We start from the raw sequence: 10,619 nt of genomic DNA on the forward strand, positions 1-10,619 counted from the left end.
TTTCCAGTGAAGTACGGGAGGAAGGAATCCAGGTTGATGAGAGGGTGCGAGTGGTTTTTCCCTAAAATGAAGCGTGATCAAACTGACCTCGGCAGCAGGGTGAACCCCGGTTTAGGACTCGGCAGCCAGGGCTCGCCCAGGCCTTCCAGAAGGTTCCTGCTTCCTGGGGTCTGTCTCCTCTCAATAGCAAAGAAAGTGGAAAGCACTGCGGGAGGGAAGGGAGTTGTAACTATAACTAGAAACGGGCCAGCTCTCTCATTTCCTGGTCTGAATTCTGGTGTGCAACTATCGCACTGTTTTCAGCGTTCTCCCCAAATGACGGGCCTGGAGCTCCCTGTAGTTACTTCAAGCGATGGTAGTCAGCACTCCCTGTCTCAGGAGAGTTTCCAGGAGTCTACCAGCCTTGACTAAGGGAGGGAGAATCAAGCAAAGGCAGTAGCAGTGGCTAGCGAGTAGAAGCTAGTGTGCTACAAGCCAAAACTCACTTATGCTTGGCAGCAGTGGCATGGGAAAGCGTCAAGGGTGGAGACTCATGTTTACTGCTCGGAAGAAGGCAGTGGTAAGCCCCCTCCAAATTTTTACCAAGAAAGCTCTGTGGCTACACTATCAGAACGATTGCAGATGGAGGTGGGGCGTTCTGAGATAAATGTGTCAATGGAGTTACTATGGGTTGGAGACGACTCGACAGCATAAGGCAAGACAGGTCAGCACTCAATTCACCTTCAATCTACTGATTAACTATGAGGAAATGGATTGGCAGTTAGAGGGTGAACTTTTGCCCAGGAGTGATATGGGCCCGCCCCCGGCCCCTGCTCTCTCTTCAACAGAACAACGGGGCCACGCGCTTCCTGTGGTGCATTCTCTCCACGAAGCGCCCATCTGGAAAGTGAAGTCTCTCCAACCAGCTGAAGTGCAAGCGGCGGATTTACACCACGTAATGCAGTCGGGGATACAGGGGAATTGTGGAATTGGAGCCAAATCAGCAGGAGTATGGCTTCCCGGCCTGGGTCCTTGGGAGAAGGCAGAGGAAAGCAGGGCAAAAGGAGCAGCATTGTATAGTGAGTGGATAGAGCATAGGCTGGGGACTCCAAAGGCCATGCGTTCTAATCCCAGGTCTGCCACTTGTCTTTTGTGTGGCCTTGAGCAAATGTTGCCAACTTGTACTTCCCAAGCGCTTAGTACAGTGCCCTGCACACAGTAAGCTCTCAATAAATACGATTAAATGAATGAATGAATGAATGAATGAACTTCTCTGTGCCTCAGTTACCTCATCTGTAAAATGGAGATTGAGGGGGATTGAGACTGTGAGCCCCATGTAAAACAGGGACTACTCCAACCTGAGTAACCTGTATCTACCCCAGTGCTTAGAACAGTGCTTGTCATAAGCTTAACACATATTATTATTATTATTATTACTATTCATTCATTGTCATATTTATTGAGTGCTTACTGTGTGTAGAGCACTGTACTAAGCGCTTGGGGAGTACAAGTTGGCAACATATAGAGACGGTCCGTACCCAACAACGGGCTCACAGTCTACTACTGTGCTGGTATCCCATGCAGGTGAATCAGTCCGTAGAAATGGTCCATCGCTAAATCGACTCAGCCCTCTGGAGCTGTCCAAAGGGAGCTATAGGCCAAATCTGCTCCCCAAGCAACGGTTGCCCTTTTTCCTTCAACTCCTCTCTTCTAAGGGTGTTGGTGGGCACGTGTGGCGGGAATGGGGAAAATAAGGTCTGGGCTGAGTGGTCTCCATTCTTTTCTCCTGCCGACTTCTCTTGCTGCCTGAAAACAACGCATCCCGTAGAGCCTTATTCAGGAGCTTTGTACAAGCGTTCCCAGAGGTCTCCCCGGTGGAAGTGGAAATGATGTCCTCAGCGATATTCCCGTTGTTCAAAGGTGACAAAGAGATCGACCGATTATGGAATGGGAACTACGCCCAGTCGGGCCGACATCCCCCAAGAAAGAACACCTCTCAAAGTTCAGGTATAGTGACAGAAAAGTTTGTGCCTGAATATCACTGCGTCTCCAGAGGAGGAGGGATGTAGCTGTGCCTACTGGGCGATGGCAGGGTGAGGGCTGGACGAGGGTCATAGACCTGCGGTATTCCATAACAGGTGTCTCCCAAGTACTCCACTCCCTGTTCATTTTGTGTCTCTTACAGCGCCTTTCTACCCTCCAGAACTACGAATGGCACCTCCAGATCAGGCACATGTGTCCGTGCCTTCCTGTGGATTCATCAACATTGTTGTAAACGAAGATGAAGGTGATGGAGTGGAAGAAACAGAGGAGGAAGGAAAGGAAAGCAACGCGGCCGAGACGAACTGGGTGGCGGTCCACAAAACCTCCCGGAATCGATGTGTGAGCAAGTCCATCATGGAAACCTTGTGGGCGACATTTAAAGTGAAACATCATATTAGGACCCCTGAAGCAATAAGACTGGCTGGAGATTTGGCTATCTCTGTTTCACAGGTAAGACACCAGCTTCTCCGTGGGCTTGATTTCCTTTGAGCAGACATCTGGTGGACTTTGTAGTTGATCGGTGGATGGGAGAAGAAGGGGATGTGGTATCGAGAATTAATCATCTGCTCAGAATTGAGATCTCTCGGTTCTTCTGCCCACCATCCACCCTCTCACCATGTTTCTCTATCACTCTCCCATCCAGTATCCCCGTCTCCCCCATTATTCATGTCATTTGATCAGATCAGCTACCTCCGCTGAACTGGCCTGAATAGATGTCATGGCCTGGAGGTGTGGTTGCCTGTCATCGCATCTCCGTGTTACAAGATGAGACCAAATGGCGCCTCTGCAAGTAAGGAGAGAGGTTTGCTGCGGCCCTTGCATCCTGAGGAAGCAGCGTGGCTCAGTGGAAAGAGTGCGGGCTTGGGAGTCAGAGGTCATGGGTTCGAGTCCCAGCTCAGCCACTTGTCAGCTCTGTGACCTTGAGGAAGCCACTCAACTTCCCTGTGCCTCAGTTCCCTTATTTGTAAAATGGGGATTAAGGCTGTGAGCCCCATGTGGGACAACCTGATCACCTTGTATTCCCCCCAGCGCTTAGAACAGTGCACCGCACATAGTAAGTGCTTAACAAATACCACCATTGTTATTGTTATTTCTAGACTGTGAGCCCATTGCTGGGTAGGGACCATCTCTATATGTTGCCGACTTGGACTTCCCAAGCAGTTAGTACAGTGCTCTGCACACAGTAAGTGCTCAGTAAATACGATTGAATAAATGAATGAATGAATCCTGCCCCCCCATCCCCGCCACACACAAACATATATGCACATGCACACACGCACGCACACACACACACACATATACTCTCTTGACCCTAATTAAATTTATTTTTCTGTCTACTTCCCGATACAGGTTACAGCCTGGTTCCGGCGCACCAGAAGGAAACACCGGGAAATGGCCAAGGGCCAGATGACGGCGACAGAAGTCTGCGCAGTTGAGTCATTATGGCAGAAAGTCTGTCCCTTGCACTAGCTGAACCTGATTCGCAGAGAAAGAGGAGGGAGCATGTGTGGAGCCGCAAGAGGGGAATGGAGCCTGATGGTGGGAGGGACTGAGCAAAAGGGGAGAGATTGCTTTGTGACCCTCATGCCCAAGACACTGAGCGGGACAAAAAGGGCTGGATGCTGATCGCAACTCTCCTTGGGCTGAGTTTTTGGGGTTAGGTAGGGAGATGGGGGTGTTGAAAGGTTGCTATGAGATAGTCCACTCTACCTCATGTATGCTGGGGTTCCCATGGAGATGCAAGGTGTTATTACATTCGTAGTCTCTAAATGCTAAACTGCTTTTAAACTTTATGTTCGTCTCTGGACTGTTCTTAGGATGAAGCTCCGCTTAAAACGGACTTCGAAGAGCCGTCACTTCTTTATCTCCAGCGCCTTGCCCTGACACCAGCTCAGAGGGATTCATAAGTTCCACTGCCCCCGATGCTCAGAAAGACAGTTTCACTGACTGTTCAGAAATGCCACCTCCCCCATGTCTCCATGGGCATTACGTTTGCAACCGTGTTGATGGGCTGGGTTGTTCAGGACTCGGGTTGAGCTGGAGGAAGGAGCACGACACTGGTGGAAAGAGCAGAACTGGATTCCAGTTCTTCGTCTACCTCATACCTGCTGCCTGATGTTGGGGAAGTCCCTTACCGTCTCTGTTCCTGTTGCCTCATCTATATATTGAGGATAAGAAGCCTGTTCTTTCCACGAGCTCCGGCTCCCTCCCCTCCGCGGTGTTTTTCATTCTGAAGAGGAGCCAGCAGAGTCCTGGCTGCAGATGCCTAAACCGGGGCTGCCTCTTCGGCAGCAGTCAGATCAAAGTTCAACTATATGCGATTAAGTTTCAGAGAAAACCACGTGCACCCCCGTGTTCTACCTGGATTCCTTCCTCCTATAGTTCACAGAAAGTCTCTCCTCCCTCTTGCCCAACGCCACCCCCTTCTAGCCATATCGGGCGATCTAGCAATCCAAACGCCAAAAATATCAAACATAAGCCATTATGACATGGGCGGGCTTTGTCATGTCTTAAAGGATTTCACCTGAATAAAGTTTCATGGTGAAAAATTTTTTGAACAACAATTTCCTAGAGGTAAGTGCTCCAAAGCCTTGTGGGCTTCCAAGTTGTATTCTAAATTGAAACCACCACTCATTTCCTTCTGTATATGTATATACAAAAACTATATTGGGTGTGATTCCGGTCAGTGAGGGCAACAGGCCTGAGTTGTACTGGTTGTGCCGTCAGAGAGACACCATGATACTGGCCTGGAATGTACCCGTTTGTGTCTGTGGGGAGGCAGGGCGGGGATGGAGGAATGGTGGGGAGTTTCGGCATTCCTGGGTTGCAAGAGAGCGCCATCAGTAGAAGATGATGGATCTGAAGGGGAGGGCCAAGACTGCCCTGTAGCTGGGATGTGGCCAGTGCGAGGGCGGGCGCATACTATGCATAAAGAAATGTCTGCCACAGGGCTGGCATCCCCGTCCACCTCTCCTTCAAGTTCAGAGTCCTGGTTTACGACCCCCCCCCCCAGCTTTATCCACTTCATCCCCTCTCGGCCCCACCCTCCCCGGGTGCTCCCTTTCTATGCCCTGAGATAGGAGGGGTGAGGGTCCAACGTTAACTCTTCACCTCTATCTAGGTCTCAATTCCCGGGGCCCAGCTGCAGGGTAACAGAGAACCCAGGATGGCAGGTCCTGGTGTACCCCCGAAGAGGAGCGAAAGCTGATGGTGAGGACCACTGATTGGCTGTCAGAACTGATTGACGTCCCAGCAACCATTGGAACAACATGGAGCTTTTAGGGGAGGGATTAGGTAACAGCACAAAACCCATAATAGGCCAGTTGTGTAGACGACACGTGCTCATTCATTCATTCAATCGTATTTATTGAGCGCTTACTGTGTGCAGAGCACTGTGCTAAGCGCTTGGGATGTACAAATTGGCAACATATAGAGCAACATATATATTTATTTATTTTATTTGTACATATCTATTCTATTTATTTTATTTTGTTAGTATGTTTGGTTTTGTTCTCTGTCTCCCCCTTTTAGACTGTGAGCCCACTGTTGGGTAGGGACTGTCTCTATCTGTTGCCAATTTGTACTTCCCAAGCGCTTAGTACAGTGCTCTGCACATCGTAAGCGCTCAATAAATACGATTGATGATGATGATATAGAGACGGTCCCTACCCAACAGTGGGCTCAGAGTCTAGAAGGGGAGACAGAGAACCCAACAAAACACATTAACAGAATAAAATACATAGAATAAATATGTACAAGTAAAATAAATAAATAAATAGAGTAATAAATATGTACAAAGATATATACATATATACAGGTGGTGTGGGGAAGAGAAGGTGGTAAGGCGGGGGGGGGTGGAGAAGGGGAGGAGGGGAGAGGAAGGAGGGGGCTCAGTCTGGGACGGCCTCCTGGGGGAGGTGAGCTCTCAGTAGGGCCTTGAAGGGAGGAAGTGAGCTAGCTTGGCGGATGTGCGGAGGGAGGGCATTCCGGGCCAGGGGGATGACATTGGCCGGGGGTCGATGGTGGGACAGGCGAGAATGAGGCCTAACGGTGAGGAGATTAGTGGCAGAGGAGCGGAGGGTGCGGGCTGGGCTGGAGAAGGAGAGAAGGGAGGTGAGGTAGGAGGGAGCGAGGGGATGGATGGACAGCCTTGAAGCCCAGGGTGAGGAGTTTCTGCCTGATGCGCAGATTGATTGGTAGCCACCAGAGATTTTTGAGGAGGGGAGTAACATGCCCAGAGCATTTCTGGACAAAGACAATCTGGGAAGCGGCGTGAAGTATGGATTGAAGTGGGGAGAGATAGGACGATGGGAGATCAGAGAGGAGGCTGATACAGTAATCCTGACAGGATAGGATGAGAGCTTGAACGAGCAGGGTAGCGGTTTGGATGGAGAGGAAAGGGCGTTTTATTATTATTCTATTCTATTCTATTCTATATTATATTATTCTATTCCTTTGAGAGGGTATACATTTAAGTAAGAAATAAAATTGTATATATTGTTTATACATAATAATAGTGGTATTTGTTAAGAGCTTACTATGTGCATAGCACTGTTCTAAGCGCTGGGGAGGTTATGAGGTGATCAGGTTGTCCCACGTGGGGCTCACAGTTTTAATCCCCATTTTACCGATGAGGGAATTGAGGCACCGAGAAGTTAAGTGACTTGCCCAAAGTCACACAGCTGACAGTTGGTAGAGTCGGGATTTGAACCCATAACCTCTGACTCCAAAGCCCAGGCTCCTTCCACTGAACCACAGCAAAACTCAGTAACTAAAGCACAACCAGATAGGACATTAAGCACCTTGTTAACTGAGGGGCCTGGATCTTTTATTCCAATCCCCACCCTTCATCATCTGCTAAAAACAAACAAAAAAACACCCCTCCACCCCCCAATTCAATCCACATCTCCTGTTTCCACACATACCGCAAGAATGCTTCCACCTAACCAAGGCAGAACCGCAGTGCTTTCGCTTTTTAGTTAACTTGAGCCGAAATGCACATTCTGGGACATAGTGGAGAAAAGTAAGCAAGCAGCCTCTCCCAGTGGAAAGAGCACAGGCCCAGGAGTTAGAGGACCTGGGTTCTAATCTCAGCCCTGCCAACTGCTTGCTGGGCAACCTGAGGCAAATCACTTCATTTCTCTGTGCCTCAAGTTTCTTCAATTGTAAAATGGTTAAGTTCTTATTCTCCGTCCTAATTAGACCGTGAGCCCCGTGTGACACAGGAACCTGTCTCTGCTCTGATACCCACCCAGGTCCTCTGATTTTCAGGCCCACGCTCTTCCCACCGCCCCCCTCACTACTTCCACACCCCTAAATCTGGTAAGGTTTAAGTAGCAATCCTATCCACCACCGAGCTGGAAATTCTTAGCCAGAGCATGGAGAGAGAGAGAGAGAGAGAGAGAGAGAGAGAGAGAGAAAGAGAGGGCAAGCCTACTACATATTTATGCTTATATATTTAATATTATATTATATTATATATTATATTATATATTATATTGTATATTATGAGTACATAATAATAATGTACTCATTGACTAATACTGATATATATATCTATATATATATATCAGTATTAGTCAATGAGTACATTAACAATGGCAGTAAAATATGTCCATATGTCTGCATGGTAGGGGAATAGAGAATCAGTTTCCCAGACCTGCTGTCTCAACTGATTGCAATTTTTCCAGTCAATCGATCAGTCAGTGGTATACATTGAGCACTTACTGTCTGCCTAGCGGTGTGGCCTAGGGAAAAGAGCCTGCGACTGGGAGTCAGGCAACTTGAGTTCTAATCCTGCCACTGTCATTTTCCTTCCCTGTGAACTTGAGCAGGTCACTTAGTTTCCCTGTGCCTACGTTTCTCCACCTGTAAATTGGGCTTTGATACCTGTTAACCCTCCTACTTATATTGTTAGCCACATGTAGGATAGGGGCTATGTCCCAGTTGATGATCTTGCATCTCTCCAAATGTTTAATACATTGTCTGACCCTTAGCAAGAGCTTAGCAAAACCCACAATTACCATTATTTTTATTTTTATTATTTATTTATTTATTTTATTATTATTATTATTATTATTATTATCACTGAGGGGTAGCCCAGAAAGTGAGAAAAGAGTTATGTACCAGCTGCTTCTGGCTTGTTACCATGATGGGCTGACACAGGCTGTTTCTGGTCACTGGGGACAAGTCATCTCCCGCTCTCCCCTGAAAGTGTCAGGATCCTGCTAGTGACAAGAAAATAATTGGCCTGGAGGGGGATGAGGACATGAAACTTTTCCTTATAAATGTCACCCTGGCCACCACAGAGGGAAGAGAGTGACTCAGATCCCGAATCAAAGTGCAGCCTGGTGAGTGTCTCCTTTTTTTTTAATGATATTTGTTAAGTGCTTACTATGTGGCTGGCACTGTACTATGCATTGGGGTAGATACAAGCTAGTCAGGCTGGTCACAGCCCGTGTCATACATGGGTCTCACAGCCTCATCCATCATTTTACAGATGAGGGAATTGAGGCACAGAGAAGTGAAATGATTTGCCCAAGGTCATCCAGTAGGCTAGTGGTGGAGTTGGAATTAGAATCCAGATCCTGACTTCCGGGCCCGTGTTCTATCCACTAGGCAATTCTGCTTCTCACTAGGCTACTCTGATTCTTCCTTTCTCTATGGTCAGAGCCGGGGGGAGATCATCTTTTTTGGAAGCTATAGGGTAGATGGAGACTTGGACCAGGAGATGACTGGTCCGCAGGATCAAAGGGGAACCTGACTGTTCGAAGGGGCCATTCCCTCACACCCTGACTGTAAGACACCCCCAGGTCCCTCTCAAATGCGGTGAATTTCCCTTCCTGACTCAGTCCCCCTACTCATTAGCTATAGCAAAATAGCTCCCTGCTCTTGGCCATATGCGGAGTGCCTTTCTCCATCCTATTCCTGCCTTCCTGCAGTACATTCAGTACAAGTTTCTTTCTCCCAGTCTTGGGGAACTCCTTCAAAACCCAAAACCCCACCTTTCAGCAGGTCTTTCCAGATCTTGGTTGGGACACCCCTTTTCTCACACTTTCCCCATCTGTCCCTGGTCTTAGCGCTGCAGGGCTGTCTCTGCTAGAGCTGACCCCAGGCTGGTCAGAGGAGAAGGATGGAGTTGAGGAGTACTAGACTGGATATTTTGCTGAAATAAAAAGATTTTTTCTGCCTTTCTCTCTCATGACACCTGAAAGGCAGGCAAACATTCTCCCCATAATTCTACAACACAGACAGACACACACACAGACACACTTGCATGTCCCTAGGAACTTGACAAACCAATTTAGGTTTCATTCATTTCCCGCCAGAAGCAACGTAGTCCCTGAACAATTCACTGGATTAAATTATCCTCAAATCTCCATAAGAATTATTTAATTTTCATATTTTTAACACTTTCATTGAAGGCTTTGAATTAGATTTGAACAATCTCTCAGGATGCAGTTTTATCTTCAAAAAATCAATTTCTCCCTATTTACTTCTTTCCTGTTAACACTGTGCTCCAGCAGGATGTGGAACATCCTCACTTAACTTACTTGAATCCAGTTCCTTCCAAATTCTTGTCATTTACATCTGCTGTTTAATCCTCAGTCAGTACGGTTTTAATTGTTTTAAATTCTTCCCGGAAATCTGCCCCTGCAAATTATAATGTCCTAAAGTCATGAGGCCTCCTCCAGAAAAAAGAACTTTATTACCTCCAAATACTTTGATTGTACCTAAAGGGGATTAAACTACGTAAAGCAATTATTGGCAATCTGGTCATAGCTCAGCTTTCTCATTCCACCTCTGGTCACCATCTTCTATTCCACTGGTTTAGTTTCCAAATTTGCTGGAAGCCTCATTCTGACTGTGATCATCAACTGCTTAAAGAGCAATTTGATCATTTAATAATGTCATGTGGTTGGAAGTAAATATTCTTTATATCTTTATAATAACGTGTAGAACATAATTACATTCACTTCAGAACTAGAACTGGCAATACATAACTAATTCAAAGACTTGATTTCCTTTGCAAATGATCTCTCCTTTGTGTTCTTTGATATTGTATTGGTCAGTTAGTCGGTTGTATTTACTGAGTGCTTGCTGTTCATGGAGCCAGGAAGAGTGTCTTAGTGGCAGGAGCCCGGGTTTGGGAGTCAGAGGTTGTGGGTTCTAATCCCAGCTCTGCCACTTGTCGGCTGTGTGACCTTGGGCAAGCCACTTAACTTCTCTGTGGCTCAGATACCTCATCTGTAAAATGGGGATGAAGACTGTGAGCCCCACGTGGGACCTTCTGATTATTTTGTATCTACCCCAGCCCTTAGAACAGTGCTTGGCACATAATAAGCACTTAGCAAATACCAACGTTATTATTAACAATATTTATTGTTTAGTAGGTTACAATATAGCAACATAGCAGACACATTGCCTAGCCTACAACAAGCTCACAGCCTAGTAGAGAAAGACATTATTATAAATAATTGTTACAGATATGTACATAAGTGTGGGGATGGGAGGGGGGTGAATAAAGGGAACAAGTCAGGGCAATACAGAAGGGATGGAAGAAAAGGGAAAGAGGGCTTAGTCAGGGCAGTTGTCTT

The 10,619-nt window shown here is 47.0% G+C and overlaps 1 protein-coding gene across 1 annotated transcript; it reads left to right on the plus strand.

Annotated features, from left to right (window-relative positions):
• Nucleotides 1-748: 748 nt before the first annotated feature.
• Nucleotides 749-4,497, plus strand: LOC119931405. The gene is made up of 5 exons (XM_038750049.1): nucleotides 749-1,058; nucleotides 1,747-1,986; nucleotides 2,165-2,472; nucleotides 3,373-3,453; nucleotides 3,840-4,497. The coding sequence occupies exons 1-5, from the start codon at nucleotides 749-751 to the stop codon at nucleotides 3,927-3,929; spliced, it is 1,029 nt and encodes a 342-aa protein (XP_038605977.1). The 3' UTR covers nucleotides 3,930-4,497.
• Nucleotides 4,498-10,619: the final 6,122 nt, after the last annotated feature.

The sequence above is a fragment of the Tachyglossus aculeatus genome, chromosome 8 (assembly GCF_015852505.1).
Source record: "Tachyglossus aculeatus isolate mTacAcu1 chromosome 8, mTacAcu1.pri, whole genome shotgun sequence".
In the NCBI taxonomy this organism is placed as follows: Eukaryota; Metazoa; Chordata; class Mammalia; order Monotremata; family Tachyglossidae; genus Tachyglossus; species Tachyglossus aculeatus.

Coding starts and splice junctions, on each gene's coding strand:
- LOC119931405 (XM_038750049.1), top strand. CDS start 749: ATGGATTGGCAGTTAGAGGGTGAACTTTTGCCCAGGAGTGATATGGGC. Junction 1,987..2,164: donor GAACACCTCTCAAAGTTCAG/GTATAGTGACAG, acceptor TGTCTCTTACAG/CGCCTTTCTACCCTCCAGAA. Junction 3,454..3,839: donor CGGCGACAGAAGTCTGCGCA/GTTGAGTCATTA, acceptor GACTGTTCTTAG/GATGAAGCTCCGCTTAAAAC.